We start from the raw sequence: 20,338 nt of genomic DNA, 5'->3' as shown, positions 1-20,338 counted from the left end.
ATTAACAAAACACACACACATGCTAAAATTCCATTCACATAAAACCCCCACAAGATTAGAGAGACAAGACATCAATCATCAGGGGATGGACGCATTTCAGACAAAGCTGAGATAACAGCGCAATCTGAAAATGACTGTAAAACGTGTTCATGTTCTGAATCTTTTGGCTTGATTTCTGGCTGGCCCCTAATTCTTTTTTAAAAATAAAGTGGAAAGATGGCATGTCTCTGTTATTCCTGATTTGACTGGACAGACAATGATGGCATTCCTAGTGGGCTCTCGGGTACATTTCACAGGGTGTGACAGCCCCTCTCACGCTGAGGGGGTGGGGGCTGAGGGGGAGGTAGCTGAGGGGGCGGAAGGTTGTGAATTTCAAGTCAAAAGGACGGCTTCCCTTCACAAGGGAGACTGGAGGTATCTGTCTGGAGAGGTGTCACTCATTCACACTGGTTATTATGTATGATTATTATCTATAAGAATAAAAGCGTAATATGCTAATTAGACTGGACATCCTTCCGAATGTCCTTCCAGATGACCTTTCGGATGAAGTCAGGGCTGTGAAGGCCGAGGTAAGCCGCTGGCAGCTGCGAGGACCGAGGCTCTGGCATGAATTTCGTGCACCGGGCCTCTAGTCTATATATAAAAGGCTAATATGCCAAGTGTCCCCTCACGAGTTTGACCGGGAGTTGGATCACTCGCTATGATGTGTGCTGACCATCAGGGGGCGGCGCGGAACAAAGGCAGGCCCTGGCCGGCAGCCAGAAAACCCCGATTGGCCCTGATTGCCGGCCAAGCCTAGGGACCCTACCCATGCATGAATTTCGTGCACCGAGCCTCCAGTTGTTAACAAATATCCTTAGGTTCTGCCTTGATTCCTTCCTAGCCAGCCCACTTCTCATGCACTGAATTAAGCGTCGAAGAGAATCCTATGGATGACACAGAGCAGGAAGGTAACTGAAATGTCAATGACAACCCCCTGAAGAGACCTTCCACGCCCGCGGTGACACTGGATGGACGCTCTTCATTAGCCCAAGTGCCCCTGCCACTCTGCAAGCCTGCATCTTGACACGAAGTCCACTCAATCGGACAGTCTGTGCCATTGTCAGTGCAGCCTGTGCCATTGCTGGAGCAGCCTGTGCCGTTGCTGGAGCAGCCTGGGCCGTTGCCGGTTCAGCCTGGGCCGCCCGACAGAGGATGTGAACACAGGTTTCACTGGGTCTGGCCAGAGCCACCTTAGTCAGAGGGTTTCACACGAAGCACTTCAAGGTGTTTAATATTAAGGTCTCTGTAACACTGAATGCCCACGAGGGAATATAGAAAAGTCGGCAGGTTGTAATTTAAAACAGCAAATGACATGGTCAAGTCACAACAATCTCTCCTTCGGCATTCCGCTTAGATTTGATTCTCACCCGCACATGGGACAAGCCAGGGCTACTGAACGGTACGCACGCTTCAGGCAACGACAGGTGTGGGGGTGTCCCGAGCCGCAGGCCCAGGGGTCCTGAGGGCCAGGCACGTGGGCTCTGCCAACTGTCATCTCACCCGGGGGCCGGCCCAGACCCCCCCCCCCAGCTGGGCATCTCCATGGATCAGTTAAATCCCTTGAAAACCGTAGAAGGGCTCTTCCTCGATGTGGGAGAAACATGAGTCTGGGAGGGAGGCAGGCTGGTGGCAGAGGACGAGGAGGAGGTTCCTCCTGCACATGAGCCTGGGAGGCCCCGACTGTCTGTCCGATCCCAGAGCAGCCCCCCGCGACTTCTCCAGTCCCCTCTGTCCCCACGCTGCCTCCTCTGACCCGGGGCTGCCACGTGGACAACTGTGTACATAGGCTCCTCTCCGAGGCGCATGCTTGGGCACGGCGGCCGGTGCCAGCCCCTACCGACCGGGGCAGCCATGCTGCAGCCCCAGCAGGCTCGGCTCAGAGAGGCCAGCGCCTCCCCACGGAGGCTGCAGCAGGAGCAGCTGCACAGACGTGCTGGAGGCAAGCCCCTGGCAGGGCGACTTCACCGTCACAGGCTCTTTGGCCTGCACGTGTGTGGACCCGCAGGGGCAGGGGCAGGGGAGGGGCAGGGGCAGATGAGCGGCTGCAGGGCTGGGGCCGGGTTAGGCAGCGACTCCTGATGGGAACGGGTCTCCCTTTGATAAACAGGTGGGAACCAGAGAGGGTGATGTCTGTGGCCATTACCAACGCCCTGGCCGGGCAATGCCGTCTGGGGAGGATGGCCAAGGTGAGGCCGGGACTACAGGGGCCGGTCCTCCGGCAAACGAGGGGCCGCGCTGAAAGCCTCCTTCCCGGAGAGCCTGCCGCCCTCAGCTTCCCAGCCGGGCCAGGCAGCCCCCGTTTCCTCCTAACCGAGCCGAGGCCCCTTCTGAGGCCCCTTCCCCTCTCAACTAGAGGGACACTCGCCGAAGCCGCGCCATCCTCGGTTCCGGCACGAAGGAGGATCCGGAGAACTCGCTGCCCCGGGCCCTCAGCACCCTCTCCCCGCACTGTCTGACCCAGCGGGCTCGCCTCTGACGCGCACGGAGTCACCTGGGAGCCACAGGAAGGACCCGCCTGCGCAGGTCCCCTAGGTCCTTGCGGCCTGGGAGGCAGGTCCCACTCCAGTCCAGCCCTTGGTCCAGAAGGCCGCCCCCCCCCACCCTCCCTCCCCCCCCCCCCCACCCCGCTTCAGTCACTTCAGCCAGCTTCCTAGTCCTCAGCAACTGTCCTTGCCACTGGCCGAACCGGTTTTATTTCTATTTCCATACAAGTGGCTTAAGGCTTACAAGAAAACTACCGGATGTCTACATATTGTACTAATTTCTTCTTATCACTGTAACGAATTAGCACAAACTTAGTAGCATAAAGCGACACCGATTTATCTCACAGTCTGGAGGCCAGAGTCCTCCGGTCAGGCCAGGCGGCAGGGCTGCTGCCCCTTGGGGCGCCGGGAGGTCTCCCCCCGGCCGGGCCTCCGCCTTTCCTGCGTCGCTCCAGCCTCGGCTTCTCCCCTCCGGCCAGTGACTGACCCCTGCCACCCTGAGCGGGGCCTCTGGGATGACACCGAGCCCGCCTGCACCATGCAGGATCGTCTCCCATCCCAAACCTTCCGCTAACCCCATCGCTTAACCATCTGAGAAGTCCGTGTCGGGCAGGTGACACACAGGTTCTGGGGACCAGGACGCCAGCCTCTGGGAGCCCGTCCCTCTGTCCGGCGTGCACGTCCCTTTATCCTGTCGCTTCACTGAACTACCCGATGGGCTGTAATTGCTTCTTAGGTCACTGTCTTGGGCTTCTGAGGTCGGCATCTTCTTCAAATAACAATCACATAGCCAACGGTTTTGTTCAATAGCAATTCTTTTACATTTAACGATTTAACGCTGAAACATTGCAACTTGCAAATATACAAAAAATACAGATATTGGTATAACAGTACCCATGTACACAATATCAAGATTTTATGCAAATGTTTTACCATATTTGACTTCCAACACTTAAAGAAATAAAACATTCCATAATGCAACTAACACCACTTCCCTTACTTCTCCCTCCCTCTCCAGAGAGCAGCACACACTATTCCAATCATGGCTGAATTACTTTATGTTTTTAAAACTTTCCCCTGAAAGAACATCTTTGCTAGTTGCTTTTTTCACTCAGTCACCTTTGGATTTATCTATGTTGATGTAGTTCACTTATTTTAATTACCAGAGGCCCGATGCACGAAGTTCGTGCGAGAGTAGGCCTTCCTTCTCCCCGCTGCCAGCACCGGCTTCCCTCTGGCACCCGGGACCCAGGCTTCCCTCTGGCCACTGGCAAGCACCAGGGACCAGGGCTTCCCTCGCAGCCCCAGCTTCGTCTGGAAGGTTGTCCGGAAGGATGTCCGGTCTAATTAGCATATTACGCTTTTATTATTTTTTTTAATATATTTTATTGATTTTTTACAGAGAGGAAGGGAGAGAGATAGAGAGTCAGAAACATCGATGAGAGAGAAACATCGATCAGCTGCCTCCTGCACATCTCCTACTGGGGATGTGCCCGCAACCCAAGTACATGCCCTTGACCGAAATCGAACCCGGGACCTTTCAGTCCGCAGGCCGACGCTCTATCCACTGAGCCAAACCAGTTTCGGCGCTTTTATTATTATAGACTGTATAATAGTCCCCCGTACACCAACCACAATTTCTTTATCCATTTTCCAACCGAGGCGCAGCGAGCTGTTTGCACTCTTGCTGGCATGAGCCTGTGTGTCTGAGGGCTCCTCTGCCGGCTCTGGGAGTGGCTCCTCCGCACGGCGGCCGGCATAGCCTGGGCGGCGGTGCCTGGTGCCACTCACATCTGCCGAGCCCGGTGTGGCAGCCGCTCCTGTAGGGCCCACGTTGGACTGATGGCTCGGTGCAGGCGTTCTGTATACACCCCGTAAGATGAAGCTGGTCAACTGCGTTGTTCCAATTTTTAATATGATTTTCTATTCGTTTCAATGAGATCCATGTCAACTGCTTGTGTATCTACCAACAGGCTGTGAGACTCGTGCAAAGCTGAGTTGCTGGTGCAATAACTTCAGGTTTATGACTTCATCTGGTGCTGATATCACCGTTAAGGCTTTTGTCTAAAGGACTATCTTGTCTGATGTTAATGTAGTACTTTGGCTTAACCCAGGACTACTCTTCATTTTTAATTTTTAAATCCTGTTTATGATTATACATAACACGTGAATTTTACAAAACAACATAAACTTTAACATAGTTTATGAGTCTATGTGTGAATCGATCAGTTTCTTAAGTGATGAGTTTTGCTTTCGATGTGTTTATTTTGCCTCTTGATTCTTCTTTCCTGTTTTCTATTGTTACAGCTTCGAGCTTCTGCTTCCCATGGTCATTGTTACTGATGACTTTCACTATCAGAGCCACTGGGACTCGCTGACCGGTGACCAGTCCTCTCCTTGTCAACACCGCCTGGCTCCTTCCTCAGTGCCCCTGGCTCTCCTGGTCCCGCCCCTCCTTGGGGCGGGGGGGGGGGGGAGGAGGGGAGGGCACGAGGCTGGAACACGGTGTGGGTGTAAATGCTGCGCCTCTCACCCTGGAGCAGCGCCCAGCTGGGCAGGCACCCGCGGCCGCACGCTGCTGTCCTGGTCCCGCACTTCCCGCTGCCTTGCGGGGCGCTGACCTCCTCCTTCTGTAAGGGCCACTTTCCATGTCTCCCTTTTCTCTCTGCCGTTTCAGGGTGCGCTGCGATTTACTTTCCTTTAGCCTCCTCGGGCCTCAGTGCCGTCGCTGCCATCCCCACGTCTGCTCTGTGCCTTCCGTCAACAGCATACAGTTCTCTACCAGCATCTCAGGAAGTGCTGCTTCTCCTCTCTCCGTGATTCCCTGTTGAAATCTCTACACACACGCTGGGCCTCCTCCTGGCTCCTCGTCCCATCGCCCCTCTGTGTTCCCTTCTTGGTCTAGCTGGGCACCACCTGCTGCGAGGCCCCTGTCCACGGGCCTCTGGTTCCTTCCCAGGCCACCTGCGTTTCTCCCTTGGTTTTTAATCCTCCGGCCTCCTGTTCCTGACCTCCGCACACGGACCCCCGACCTGCAGACACGACTGAGCAGCCCAGAGGAGCCAGGCCTGGTGGCTGAGAACCGGCCTCTGTGGGTGCGGCCAGCACTCCATGGGGTCGGAGAGAGCGAAGTCTCCCCCTTTAATCACCCCAGAGGGTCCCTTCCTCCCAGCAGAGGACGGGTAAGAACTGCGGCTGCTGAGTTCTGCCTCTGCCCCAGGCCACTGCTGCTCACCCCAGGCAGTGGGTGAGCCCCGGACAGAGACACACCAGAGGGGGGGGACGGAGGCCTGCCCAAGGACCACTCCTGCTCCCCGCAGATCAGCGCCCACCGACTCTTCGCCCGCTGACCGCCCACTCACTCGCCAGCTGGCCAGGTTACTCACGTGTGAGGTCTGAGGGGCACGGAAGCCTCATCTACGAGAAGCAAGGGCCCCGGGTTTTACTTAATCGGTGGCAACGAAACACACAACCTGCGTGGAAGGGTGGTGACTGGAGACCCTGAGCCACAGGAGGCCACAGAGCTGCTCCCCCTGGGCATGACCAGGTCAACCCACCGTGGGGTGTGGGTCTGGTGGTCTGCACAGGGCCGGTCACATGAAGGAGAGGACGCTGCTTAAAGGAGAGCAGCAGGGGCAGGAGGAGAGGGTGTGAGACAAGAAGGGGATCAGAGGATGAGAAACAGAGCCCTGAGGTGTAGAGACGTGCCAAACCCTCCCGCACGTGGGGAGGGCACTGGGCGAGCCAGCCGTGTGCTGGGTGCAGTTCTGGTCCTGGAACTGTGAGTGGGACCTTGTTGGAAACAGGGTCATTGCAGTTGCCATGAAGTTGAAATGAAGTCATATGGGGCCCTGCTCCAATAGCTGGTGTCCTGTAGGAAGGACACGTGGGCCCAGGCACACAGAGAAGAGGCCAGGTGACAAAAGACAGAGGGGAGGGGTGCTGCCCAGCCAGGCGGCAGGGGTGGCCAGCCACAGGGAGAGGCCGGGCAGCTCCTCCGGGAGCTACAGGGGAGCAGCCCTGGGCGTGGGCGCCCAGCCTCGGACACTGGGTCTGTGGGGCTTCGCTCTGGCAGGACTGAGCAGGGAAGGAGACTGCCCCAGGCTCAGGGTGACACTCACAGCCTCACAAAGGGGCAGGGACATCGCGCCCCACCCCCGGTAGCTGCCATGAGACAAGCAACATGAATAGGCCGCGCAGCACCGTGCACCGCGAGCTGAGAATGCCTGCCTGCCGTCACTTCAGCAGGTACCAGCGGCGGCAGTGGCTGCCAGGTGCCACAGCGCTCTCCCGGCTGCAGCTTTGGTAGCAGGAGCTACGTGGGGGGAGAGGGGGCACTTGGGAAGATGAGCTGGAGAGGAAGGCCCGGCGGTGGGCCCAGCAGGTGCGGCCCCACGCGGCGTCCAGGCCCCGTCCGCGACCTCAGTGCTGCGCACACTTTGAAACCAGCCCGTGGGTTGACGCTTTCTCCCAGCGCCGTTCCCTCTGTCCACCTCGGAGAGCCCCAGGGCCTGCAAATCCACAGCCAGCAGGTCGGGGCGCTGGACCAACGGCCTTCCCCTCCAGAGTGGCACAGCCGGAGCCGAGCCCACGGGAGGCCTGGCCCAGGAGGTGGGGGAGGCTTGGGGCCTCTGCACGCTCTGCCGGCTGCACCACGCAGGGGACACGCAGCTGGGAGGCGCAGGGCCAGGCTCCAGCTCCGCCGGGCCACGTTCCCATCACAGAACTAATGCCGCGTCTGCAGTTAGGGTGCTGGTCTCAGTTTTACCCCATCAGCCGCGGAGACCCTCATCTATACCAATCTCCTCTCTCTCTCTCTCTCTCTCTCTCTCACACACACACACACACACACACTTCCATAATAAACCAGATATGCACCCAACACGTATGCTAATCGACCCACATCCTACATGAACGGGGAACCGGCTCTCAGGAGGCAGAGGACAGGCTTCGTTTCCATGCCAACACGGTGACCTCTGCGGTCGCTGCTTTCTCTGTCCATTCAGTTGCCCTGAGGTCACCTGGAGCTGCAGCCGCCCTCCGCCAGGGGACGGCGCCCTCCCTCCAAGTCAGCACGAGGGTCAGCGAGCGGGCATGTGCAGGCTGCGGGCGGACAGCACCCGCGGCCTCTAAGCAGCGACCCCCACCACCAGCACACCTGTGCCGCGTCCACCAAACCCGTGGGAACAAATGAGTAAACGGTTTCCAGGCCAAATGCACGCTTTTGTAATAACAATAAAATACTGTATCTAATGTAACAAAACTGCTGCGAAGTGCCCGGCCCGTTAGCACAGCCCCGCAGCTCGGCGTCGCACGCCTGCCACGCCCGCGCCCTGCGAGGTAGGTCAGGTCTCTCTCAGAACCCACCGCACGTGCACGCCAGGGGCTCAATCCTGGCCCAGTGCATCTGAGCACAAATGCCCCTTCCACTGGGCACCAGCTCCTAGCCCCCAATCTGCTCGGCAGGCGGCACCCTCGCCGCCTGCACTTCACAGAGGCCCGCCGGCAACGGCACTGGAGGAAGCAGCGGCTCATTTCATCCATTCGGCCGGCATTACTTTAATCTATGATTTAAGCCAGGCAGCACCCTCCCAGCAGCTCTGTCAGCAGGAAAGCGCAGGGATCGGTGCCTGGCACCGCCTGCAGCCCGTCACTGGGGGTGCAGGGGAGGTAGGACCCCAGGAGGAGGCTCCCAAAGAACCAGAGAACTGCTGCCCAGGAAAGCATGGGCCCCTGGGGCTCTGGGGCTGCTGAGGCAGCCATGTCTAGAAAGTGACGGACATACAGGCAGCGACCACCATTGCAATGACAACAAATGGCAGTGTCCAGCCACTGCTCGCTGGGCGAGCGCTGTCCCTGGGCCCTCTCATCCCTCCAATGGCAGGGTGACATGGGGCCCAAGCAGTGCCCTGGCCACAGCAGGAGGGCGAGGCCACCATCCAGTCCAGGTCTGCCGTCCTGCCACCCCGGCTCAGGCCGCTGCCCTCGCACGCCGCTGCCCCAGGCTGCCCCCGGGCCAGGCCGGCCTGCTCAGGCCCGTGGCTTCCTCTGGTCCAGGAAGTCCTCACTTAACGGCCGGGATGACATCTGCGGCTTTAAGCGAGACAACGTACAATGAGACCGATTTTACCATCGGTTCCTGTGGCCCCTCATCAGCTATAAGGAGCGACGCTGTCCAGGACACACAGCCTCCCGGCCGCCGAGCCTCTGCTTGCTGTTTCTGTGCGTGGGCACGTCCAGGCTCCCAACCTCTGCCGGGAAGCCCCCGCAGAACTGCCCGAACACATGCGGGCAGCCAGACGGAGGACAGCACGGCTCAGCTACCCTAAAGCGGCCAGGGGCCGCCTGAGCTCGGCTCTGATGAGCGATGCTTGCAGCTGAGGGCGGATGAGGACGTACGTGTCCCTGAGCGCTCAGCCCAGTCCTCTGCCCCGTCAGCGTGCTCCTCCATCCAGCTGCGCCTCTCCGGGTAAGAGACAGCGGTGGCCGGCGGTGCTCCCACCCACTCCTGGCTCCTCCCTGCCCTGCCCCTGCCCCAGCCCAGGCGCACAGGCAGGCCCACGCTCTGGGGGCAGCATGCTCTCCCAAGGGGATGGGAGAGGCTACAGAATGACTAGAGGGATTTTAGCCCTTCACCGACGCCTGTCCACTCTCTCCACCCGGCCCACTCCCTCCTGCCTGCTCCTCCACTTCCCCACCACTTCCCCCAGAGCCGCCTGCAGCTTCAGTGTAAACCAGGCCCGCAATCCCGCCAGGACCCTTCCACGGGGTGAGGGGGCCACATCCCACAGGATCTGTCCACGGGGCGAGGGGGGCCCACATCCCACCAGGACCCGTCCACAGGGTGAGGGGGGCCCACATCCCACCAGGACCCGTCCACAGGGTGAGGGGGGCCCACATCCCACCAGGACCCGTCCACGGGGCGAGGGGGGCCCACATCCCACCAGGACCTGTCCACGGGAAGATGGGAGGGGACAGGGTGGGGGGCGGGAGGCAAGAGCGGGGCAGAACTCTCTCCTGCGTCTGAGGAGCTGTGTGCGCTCGCTCTCCGGGAGCTGCCTGCAGACCTCTCTGTGACGATGGAACGTTCCGGGTCTGGGCTGCCATCACCATCACCTCAGCCACACGTGGCCACTGGGCTCTATAACGCAGCAGGTAGGACCGAGGAGCTGGGCTCGTCGCCTCATTAATTTGCATGCGTGGCTGGTGGGCCGTGCTGGGCCCCTGGGCCTCAGCCCACCCAGCCCAGGACCCCACCTCACTCAGCTGCCCGGGGCACTGAGACCTCGTGGCCTCAGACCTGGCAGGGCCCAGCACTGGCCTCGGGCACACCCCTCCCATCATCTCCTAGCAAAGGTCACCTCAGTCAACCTCTGTCCCCACGCCAAGATGCCCCCCCTCCTTCCACTCAGCGACCTCATCCCTCCCTGGGCTCCTCCCCACACCCCCTAATTGCAGGCCTGACAGTTTCCCAGGACGCCAGCTCCCAGCCCCGCCCCCAGGCAGAGCCCACCCGTGCCTTCATCGCGGGTGCCACACAGGGCCCAGCACAGACGGGCGGTCAGCAGACGGGCGAGGGCGAGGGCTGTCTGACCTGGCCTGCGGCTTCGTCAGCCTCTGAGAAACAGCTCCAGAACCCAAGCCCCAAGAATGGCCTCTCTTCCGAAGAGCCCTTCGCGAGGCCAGCGCCCACACAGGCTCCCGAGCGCGGCCTCGGCCCCGTGGGGACACGTCTCTGCCCTGACAGACGCCTCCCACGGGCAGCCGGGCTGCCTTCCAGCGAGCCAGGTCACCATGACCCCGAGACGACTGGGAGGGGTCAGGGAAAGGGCCACTCCCGTCCTGAGGACCCTCGCTGCCTCACAGGGAACCCCATCACGGAGCCTCAGCCACCCTCAACTTACACAACTGACCTCTAAGCGAACGGGCGCTCACCCAGGCACCCGGGGGAAGGGGGCGCAGCATCCGGTGACCGACACCCGCAGCCCTGTAGCCGAGGCACCCTCCGGACCCCGGGCTGAGGCAGCCACCGCTGCTCACTCCCCAGACGACCAGCCTCAGGCACAGACCCTCAGGGAAGGGGGCCCTGAAGCAATGATGGATTCTGGGCTTCAAACCACAAGGCCAGGCAGACAGAAAGGGGCTGTTCTGATAGTAACTGTTATAAACAACATGTGTCCCCAAATTCAAATGCCGGAGGTGGGCCTTTGGGGAGTGACCACATTAGACAGGTCCTGAGGGCGGGGCCCGAGGGCCGAGTGTCCTCACAGGAAGAGGGACACGGCCCCTCTGCAGGCTTTCAGCCTCCGGAGCTGTGAGGACCCCTTCCCCTTGGCTGAGCCACGCGCGTGCGGGGTTTGGTGATGGCAGCCCAGCCGACGGAGGCCATGATCTGAGGTGACATGGTGGCTGTGGGTGAAGAAGAAAAGTCGCAGGAAGTACGTTCTGCTGACTCTAAGTCTCAGATGCCTACAGAGGGCACCAGGTGAGAGGGAGGCCGACACCTCAGGGAAGGCAGCATCCACAAGACAAAGGACCAACAAGACAAAGCGCGGCTCCGCCCGGCTGATCCCGGGGAGAGGAGGCCCCGGCTGACCCCGGGGAGAGGAGGCCCCGGCTGGCCCCGGGGAGACCAGGCCCCGGCTGACCCCGGGGAGAGGAGGCCCCGGCTGGCCCCGGGGAGAGGAGGCTCTGGCTGGCCCCGGGGAGACCAGGCCCCGGCTGGCCCCGGGGAGACCAGGCCCCGGCTGGCCCCGGGGAGACCAGGCCCCGGCTGGCCCCGGGGAGACCAGGCCCCGGCTGGCCCCGGGGAGACCAGGCCCCGGCTGGCCCCGGGGAGACCAGGCTCCGGCTGGCCCCGGGGAGACCAGGCCCCGGCTGGCCCCGGGGAGAGGAGGCTCTGGCTGACCCCGGGGAGAGGAGGCCCCGGCTGGCCCCGGGGAGACCAGGCTCTGGCTGGCCCCGGGGAGAAGAGCGGTGCCCGGCGGAGACCCCCTCCACTCTGGACAGTCACATTGAGAGTAACCCCAGGAGATGGACGGCCACCTGTCAGCAGGAGATGCAGTGGCCAAGCCAGGAGTCCACCTGCCCTACGGCCCTCCCTGCAGTGGTCACCCGCCTAACCCTGCCGTCACCTCTCACCAGCCCCCACCTCCCCACAGTGCAGTGTATGGAGAAAGCTAGGGAGGTAGGCGTGCCACCACGCCCCCCATGGGCAGTGCCACCCCCGGGGCCCCGGCCACCAGTGCGGCAGCAAGCCTTGAGTAAAGAAGGCACCACTCTGGAAGCACCGCCCCCGGCCTGCATACAGGAGCACTTCCCAGGTTACCTTTCGGCGTGGGAACAGGGCTGCCGTGTCCATCCAGTTGGCCGGAAGGGTCGTTGGGGTCAGGCACCTCCGAATCCCCTGCACAAGAGAGCACAGCACAGGGTGAACGCGCCTTCCCAGCAGATCGTCCTGCTCCCGCAAAACTGCCCCCGGGTACAGAGCGCCTGGAGGGAGAGGCAGGGGCACTGCCAGGGGGCTTCTGTGGGGTCGGGTTGGATGCATCCGGACGTGGGCCTTTCCCTGATCCAAGCGGACGGGGCACCCTGGGAGGCGGGAAGTCAATCTCGGGGGCCAGAGTCAGCAGGTCGCCCCCAGGCCCAGGCCCTGGCAGTTCTGAACAGTCAGACTGAAGCGTTTCTTCACCAGCTCACCCTCCTGGCCCCCAGGCCCATCTGCAGCCAGCGGCCAAGGACAGGTCTGCCCACAACGGGCAGATCGTTACTGCAACCTTTACCCCCACCCCAGAGCCTGTGAGAGAGGCAGCACCCACCCCACTCACAGACAGCGCGGGCGAAAGCAGAGCTGGTCTGCTCCGCTGGGAGCGCAGCAGGACGACGGAGGAAAGGTGGTCGGGTGAGCATGGCACCCTAGAAGCCAGGTGGGCCCCCACAGACCCTACCCTTTATTCCAACCCAGTCCCTTTCTCTTCTGCTTCTACTTTTAGGCTTTTGCCTGGGAGTGGGCTTTGCCTGGGCCCCACCCTGGGGGGTGGGAGGGTGTGAAGTCAGGGGTGATTCTGACAGAAGAGCTCCTGGCGGGACTAGGTTTATGCACCAAGCCTGCGGAAGACGCGGACACACACCGGGCACTGCCCTGCAGCTCAGAAAGGAAGGCCACGCTGGCCCCTGCCACCACATGGCGCACCCAGGACATGGTGCCGGGGGATACGCCACGTCAAAAGGACACACAGGGTCTCGCTTCTACGAGGAATTGGAAGAAGTCGAGCTCACACAGAAGGACGTGGAAGGGCGGTGAGCGGCGGCTAGGCGAGGGGCTCGTGGGTAACGGGCAGTTTGTTTTGCAAGATGAAAGGCTGCAGAAACGGATGATGGTGATGGCTGCACAACAGTGTGAACGTACTTAATGCCACCGAACTGTACACCTCAACATGGTGACAGTGGGCGCTAGAGTGTGAGACTCGGTTGGGTGGAGTGTCATCGCAGAGGGCTCGACCCCCAGTCTGGGCACGGGTGGGAGGTGGGAGGTGGCTGACCGATGTTTCTCTCTCACATCGATGTTTTTCTCTCTCAAGTCAAGTTTTTAATTTTTTGTTGTTGATTTGAGAGAGGAAGGGAGTGGGAGAGAGAGAAACATTAACCATGAGAGAGAAGCATGGATCGGCTGCCTCCTGCACACCCCCTACTGGAGATGGAGCCCGCAACCCAGGCATGTGCCCTGACCGGAATAGAACCATGACCTCCTGGTTCATAGGTCAACGCTCAACCACTGGGCCACACTGGCTGGGCTCAAATCAATTCTTTTAAAAAATGCTTAAAATGGTCAATTTTATGTTATGTGTACTTATCACAATTTTTAAAGTGTACCGAAGAAGTTTATAATTCAATATTAGGTCACCCCACTTGTCTCTCCTACAAGAGAAACAGCACTAACAGATACCCCGGACGTTTCACACCCCTCTTACGACGAGACCGGCTCGAAGCGCCGAGGTGGGAAAGGAAGCACACGTGGTTTTCGACGGAATCAGGCAGCAAGTTCTTCCAATCAGTGGCTCAGCTCCCCCAGCGTGGCTGCCCTTCACTGCAGGGCGCAGGGTCAGGCCGACCGCGCACCCTGCGGGCTCCGCAGTCACAGGACGCCCGAGGGAGAAGCCGTGCGGGAGGAGCCACGCGGGAGGAGCCGCTGCCACAGGCCTGCTGCGCCTCTGCCACGCGGCTCCCCGCAGCCACGGGGACCCATGGCTTTCACGTCCCTTTGGGGAGTTCCTTGTCACTACCACTGCCAGTCCGAACTGGCCACATGCCGGACGCCACTCTCCCAGGCCACCTTTCACCAAACGATCCCGACTCGCCCTTCGGAAGGGACATCTTTAGTCTCGGAAACCGCCCCACACAGCACGGCTCCCTGTGGCAAGGCCACCGGGCTCCCGGGTCTGCCGGGGCTGCCAACGCAGGGGCGCCTCCTCGGGAGGCCAGCGGCCCGCTGGGAGCCTGGACAGAAGCCGCGGCCACAGGGCAGAGGCAGGAGCCCTGTGCAATGCAAGGCCGTCCACGGGCTTTGCTAAAGAACGGAAGGCTTCGGTTTGGTCTGGAGTTTTAGATGGCATGTCACACGTGCCATCACTCAGCACTGTTTAAATGTAGAGAGACCGCAGGAAATCAAACACACTTGTACTATATACACACATCTGAAAGAGGCATAAAAATTATTAACTGCTCAGAAATTGACAAATGGTGTGAAACAGTGGAATAAATATACACCCGGAAGAAAAATAAGCACCATTAGCCAATTCCACGTGGAAAAGATCCCGTCTTCCAGGGCAGCGTGCGGTTGGAAGCGAACGTATGCCTTCACGCACGGAGTTGGGGCGGGACAACCACACTCCCGTGCGAGGAGCCAGGTGTCACCCCACCCCCACCCGGGCGTGCAGTCCCCAGGGCATCAGGAATGTGAAGACTCTCTTTGAATCGGTTGTGCTACTCAGGACAGATGTTGGATTTTCTGCTTCTTTGAGCCCCGAGCATTATCCTGGGTAGAGTGGGGTGGATATCTGCGTAAAACGATGTCCTCTGTATTCTTGGAAAAGCAGATAAAGTTTCAAATAGCCCACGAGGCTGATCCCGGAGCCCGTGCCCGCATTCCCCAGGCTGGGGCCTAGGCGTGCAAGCGTAAGGACGAGGCCCAGGGCACGTCCTCTGCACGGCAAGGATGTGAATAAATTCAGGATGTCCCGTCCCAGGGACGTTTCCACAGAACCAGGCCCCGCTCTCGCTCCTCACTGAGAAATGAGGACACCACTTATATTCTGAAATTTAAGTGTCATTCTCTTACTCTATAAAATTTAGACACAAAATGGTTGCCCTCATTCAGACAGGCGGCTCCTGCCCGGCCAGCGTGGCTCAGTGGTAGAGCCGACCTATGAACCAGGAGGTCATAATTCGATTCCCGGTCAGAGCACATGCCTGGGTTGCAGGCTCGATTCCCAGTGTGGGCCATGCAAGAGGCAGCCAAGCAATGATTCTCTCTCATCATTGATGTTTCTATCTCTCTCTCCCTCTCCCTTCCTCTCTGAAATCAATAAAAATACATTAATAATAATAATTTTAAAAGACATGCGCCTCCTGAAAGCTGGGAACAGAACGTCTGGTGGGCCTGGGGGACAGGACAAGGGAGGCCAGGGCCCCGAAGATCCCAGCAGGCTGCTCCTGGCCCGAGCAGAAAGGGTAGGAACAAAACCCAAAGGCAAAATAAACACAAGACAACAGCAGAAACTGCCACATCATCAAACGCCATTATTAGTTATCTGGAAAATTACTGAGGTGATTTAAGCCCCTTCTCTTACTTTATTCTTAAAACATCTCTGCAATGAACAAGCACCAAATGGTCAATGACATAATTCATATACCATAGAACTCGCCATTTCGAATTCCATAACCAGTGGCTGCTAGTATACCCACAAGGCTGTGCAACCTCCTCCGCTATGTGGCTCTGGAATGTTCCATCGCCGTCAAAAGAAGCCTCAAACCCATCCCCACCTCCCACAGGCCTGCAACAGCTGACCTGCTCTCTATCTCTACAGACGTATCTGCCGTGGACATTTAATGTAGATGAAACCATGGAGCCTTTTGAGCAAACATCAACTTTATTATTAGATTTTAAAATTTCATGTTGGTATTAGCGGCAAATAATATAGAATGAAGTCTAGTGAGAAGCAGGCTCTCCTGAGTGAGCAAAGGAAGCCTGCTGGTGTCCCCGCAGCAGGTGCGGCTGCCCGGAGGCACCGGGTGTGGAGGAAGAATGAGATGCTGAAGGGTGTGGGAGAGAGAGCCTGGGGGGTGGGGAGGCCTGGACTTGGGGCGTGGAGGGTTAGGGAAGGGTCGCAGCAGCACTGGGGCCGGTGTCACCCACTTTCTCCCCAACTACACATTCCTCTGCCCCCCTGGGCTGGCCGAGGGCCTCTCCCCGCCTTCTCCCCGAGGCCTGCGAGCAAGCACTGCACCTGGCTGAGCCGGCCTGGGTCGGGGGCTGGCCTGAGTGCTCTGGGCAGACTGGATGTAGGGACACCTAGAGGGAGGAGTCTGAGGAGACCGTGCACCTCCTGGGGACCAAACTCCGCTCCTGAAGACAGGACACGCCTGTGAGCAGACCGCATGCCCTTCATGTTAGTAAAGCCTGAAAGGCGTGCTCCTGCCGTCGGAGACAGGCGCCGTCCGCGACAGGTGCCGTCCGCGACACGCGCCTGCCTTTTCTCCCCGGGACGGGTGGGTTCCACCGTGAACCCGCAGGGAGACAAGGCAAAGCTGAGGTCCAGTGGGACCCATGTGAGTGACCCCGGGCGCCTCGCCACCACATGGCAGCGCTGTGTCCTGGGACAGAAAGGACGGGTCACGTCTAAGGAAACAGCGTGGACCTCAGTGAAGAGACCATCGGCGACCGACTCACACGGGTCTAAGGCCAGGGGACACGCATGGCAGGGGTGCGGGCATCCTCTGTGTGCTCGCCACTTCCTGTGAAGCTAACCCGAGTCTAAGCTCGCTGAGAGCAGTTACACATCCATCACTCGGCGCCAGCCCTGACCGAGGGTCACGGGCAGAGGCGCGTTGCCGCGAAGAGCCCGTCCCCACACCCCCATCACACCCCCTCCTCCCCCCGCAGCCACGGAGGCGGCCAGCCCCGCCAGAGCGGACGCTGCGCGAGCACAGCAGACTCCGGACCGCACCTGGGGACCCTCCCGCGAGCCGTCGCGGACAGGAAACGAGGCCCCTGAGAGCTGGGTTTCGAGCTGAATGGACGCTGGTCATCGCGGCGGGGCTGTCAGCTCTCAACCTGGGACGGAGGGCGTCTCCATGGCAGCACCTGCCACTGTCCTGTCCTGGGGGCGAGCAGGGGTGGCTCCAGAGCACCTGCGGAGAGGAGCCCCGGGGAGCCAGCTCCGCACAGGCCCCAGGACGCGCCAATCTGGTAGGCAGACCGGCCCCAAGCCACTCCTCCGGCCCCTGGCTCCCAGCAGCGCCTCTAATGGGCCTGACTGCAGGACAATGAGGTGGGCAGCGCCTGCTCGGCCTCCAGGCTCCCCGAAGGAAAACGCCGGCTCTCGGAGGGCAGAGACACTGGGGAGCAGAGTGGACTGAAGAAGCCCGGCCCACGCCTGGGGTGTGAGTCCATGGTGGCTTTGACTGTTTCTTTAAAATGTTTGTCTGAACACAGACCTTTCATCCACTAATCTCTCCCTGTTGATCCGAACCTGGACACCTGGGGCTTACTGAGATGCGTCCCTGGCAGACTTGAACAGTTTCAAAGCAGTCTCCTTTGCATTAGTGAGGGTTTCCTTTTCCCCAGCGCCTGGCTCCCGCACGTGTCTGTCCTTCTAAAGGTGGAATTTCCGGACCGGAGAGAATAGCAGTGTCAGGGCAGGAGCAGACGGCAGCCGGAGGCAGGGGGACCTCAGGCAGCACCCCACCCCACGGGCAACGCCCCACCCCACGGGCAATGCCCCACGGGAAACGCCCCCATCCCACGGGAAACACCCCACGGGAAACGCCCCCATCCCATGGGAAACGCCCCACGGGAAACGGTTGCGCACTTCAGAGCAAGCACTGGGCTGAGCAACAGTCAAATCAAAACCAGCAGCGCTGGAGAGGCAGTGCTGGGGGGACCTGACCGCTGGAAGGAGCACAGCAAAGCCCTCCACGTGAGGCCATCGGCCTGGGAACGGGGCCAGAGAAAGTATGTCAGCTGTGCGGAGACGGATGGTTTTCTGGGACCGTGCTTATGAAAACACTACGCCATGTGTCTCAATGGCCAGCTAGGAAACCACACAGCCTTCAAGGTGAGCTGCCAGGACCTAATCGGTAGTAGTCTTAACAGTCTGTAACAACTTTATTTCATTACTAGGGGCCCAGTGTACGAATTCATGCACCTAGAAAGGCCCTGTGGGCCTCGAGGCTGTGGTAGGCACAGTGGCGGGTCTCAGCCCATCCTACCCACCCCCACCCGGCCCCTCCTGCCAGAGGCCCCGGTCTCCTGTCTGGCAGCAGCCCGCTCCCACACGCTGAAGGCACGGAGCGACTGGGGTCGGTGCCAGGAGCAGGTTGGCCCCAATCACCCCTCAGGAGCAGGGGGAGGTGGAGAAGCCCTGAGGGGCGACTGGTGCTGGCGCCGGGCACCGGTAGAGGATGTGAGCTGTGGCTCCAGTGCCAGCAGTGGGTGCAAGCAGGGCTGGCACTGGCAGCAGGTGCGAGCGCCAGGTGGGACTGCGATACGGGCAGGGACAGAGACACACGCGGGAGCAAAGAATTTTCAGTAACCACCAGAGGCTTGCCCAATGACAGCGACCGACAGACACCCCGCCTTGGTCTGGCACCCCCACTCACCTGCTCCACCATCCCACCGTGGCTGACGCCTGCCATGTTCCCCGCACGCCCCCTGGTGGTCAGCACAAGTGATAGTGACCAGGTGTTCCGAGGTTTAGTCTATTTGCATATTAGCCTTTTATTACATAGGATTATATAGGATTTCTAACTCTGAGTAGAGGAAGTGTTGGGCCCTGGTCCCGCAGTCCTCGAAGGGCTGGCTACTCTGCTCTGGAAACGCAGTGAAGTCCGACACCCTGGGGACCCAGGGAGGCCTGTCACTCACCAAGTTCCCCGGCGCTCAGATTCCACATCTGCAGCGAAATGACCAAACCCGCAAAAGAGCCCGTGCTCAGGCCTGAGTCCCCCCAGTGCTGCCTTCACACCTCCCTCCCTCTCCTCAGCCTCCACCCAGCGAAGGCCCAGCCTCAGGGCCACTGCGATACTTGGTGGGAGGGAGAGCGAGGCTGTCCACAACCCCCCTTTGCCAGCCGACACCCCCTGCAGCTGTGGGAGGACCCTGCAGAGCGGAGGGGCACCCCCCCACACACAGGTGGCTGGGAAGGCGAGGCCCAGCCCCTCACGAGTGACTCACGCTCTGGGGCTGCTTTCGCGGACGTGCCCGAAAAACCGCAGGAAAAGAGCCAGCAAGATGCTGTGTGAGTGCTGCAGGCCCGTGGGTGCGCGGAGACCCCTGAGCGTCAGTTACTCCCCCTGGCCTAGGGCCTCCGGAAGGCTTTTCGTTAACGGTAGGAAGGAAAACGACATCTTTTCCAGCCCTTTTAGAAGATTTAAACCGCACTGCCCCGCGGGAACATGAAGTCCTTTTATCTGCTTAAGGGAAGAGTTGTAAAGCCAGCGCTGTGGCCGGAGGGGCGGGGCGCCGAGGTCTAGGCACTCTCAGCCCGGGGGGGGGGGGGGGGGGGGGGGGGGGCCTGGGTGTTTGAAATCGGATTTGTTGGAGGTGATGACCTTGGCGTCATGAAACAATTGGGGGTAAATGGCGACTCTAAGCAAAGGTGTGTCTGCTCTTTGAGAGGAGTTTCTGTGCGAGTCTGCGGCGGCGACAGCCACAGGCCGCGGCCTGGGCGCTGAGGCGGCAGGTCCAGGCGGCAGGTCCAGGCTGCGCGAGATCGCAGGGAGGCCTCCCGTGTCCCACGTGGCCCGGCCTCCGGTGCCTGTGTCTAACCGCTTCTTATAAGGACACCCGCCAGCTGGAGGAGGCCCGTGACTCGGTGCTGATCACTGGGGAGACTCTCTCCAAATAAGGCCCCACAGGAGGCCCTGGGGCTGAGACCTCACAGGTCTATTTTGGGAGGCACAGTCCAGCCGTGACAGGCAGGGCTATTATCTCAGAGCTTCTTTATAATGAATGCTGATGTGAAAGCAACTTTTGCACCAGGTGGTTAGACTGACAGAGACCAGGAAGCCTCAGTGGGAAAGAACAGGCAGGATCTGGACCCGGCAAAGGCGCCGCCAGCACCTGCTAAGAGCTCCAGCACCGACCCCTCCTCCTGTCCTGAGGCTGGCCCCACGGCTGCCCGCAAACAGGCATCACGGGCACTGCTGTCCTCCAGCCCCACCTGCCCAAGGCGGCCAGCAGCAGCGACGGCACCGGGTCAGGCCCGCCCTCCAGGCCAGCACGCCTTTCTCACAGCACCCGCAGCCCTGTCCCTCGTGCCGCCGCCCCCCCCCCCGGCACCCCACGCCCCTGGGGAGCAGCACGGCAGGCCTGGGAGCCAGGACGGTTGGTAGCCGTCTGCCGGGCCATTTTTGGTAATGATGCTGTCTGCACTTCACAGCGCTTCTCCTTTTACGCACATCGCCTCCCCACCCTTCACTCAGTGCCCACGCCGTGAGTCTCCCTGGAGTGTCTCCGCAGCCCTGGCCCCAGGAATGCTGATGAGCCTGGAGCTGGGCTTGCAAAGCGTTCCCCTGGTTTCTGTACCTGCACC

At 60.3% G+C, this 20,338-nt stretch overlaps 1 protein-coding gene across 2 annotated transcripts in view; it reads right to left on the bottom strand.

Annotated features, from left to right (window-relative positions):
• Positions 1-20,338, bottom strand: part of ROR2 (receptor tyrosine kinase like orphan receptor 2) — a 196,399-nt gene that overhangs the window by 30,249 nt on the left and 145,812 nt on the right. For both annotated transcript variants that reach the window (XM_059656324.1, XM_059656325.1), the window contains one exon: positions 11,854-11,931. In XM_059656324.1, coding sequence (XP_059512307.1) covers positions 11,854-11,931 — 78 coding nt within the window. The remainder of the gene's footprint in view (positions 1-11,853; positions 11,932-20,338) is intronic.

Source organism: Myotis daubentonii, chromosome 11 (assembly GCF_963259705.1).
Source record: "Myotis daubentonii chromosome 11, mMyoDau2.1, whole genome shotgun sequence".
In the NCBI taxonomy this organism is placed as follows: domain Eukaryota; kingdom Metazoa; phylum Chordata; class Mammalia; order Chiroptera; family Vespertilionidae; genus Myotis; species Myotis daubentonii.
This window is presented reverse-complemented; position numbering and strand designations above follow the sequence as displayed.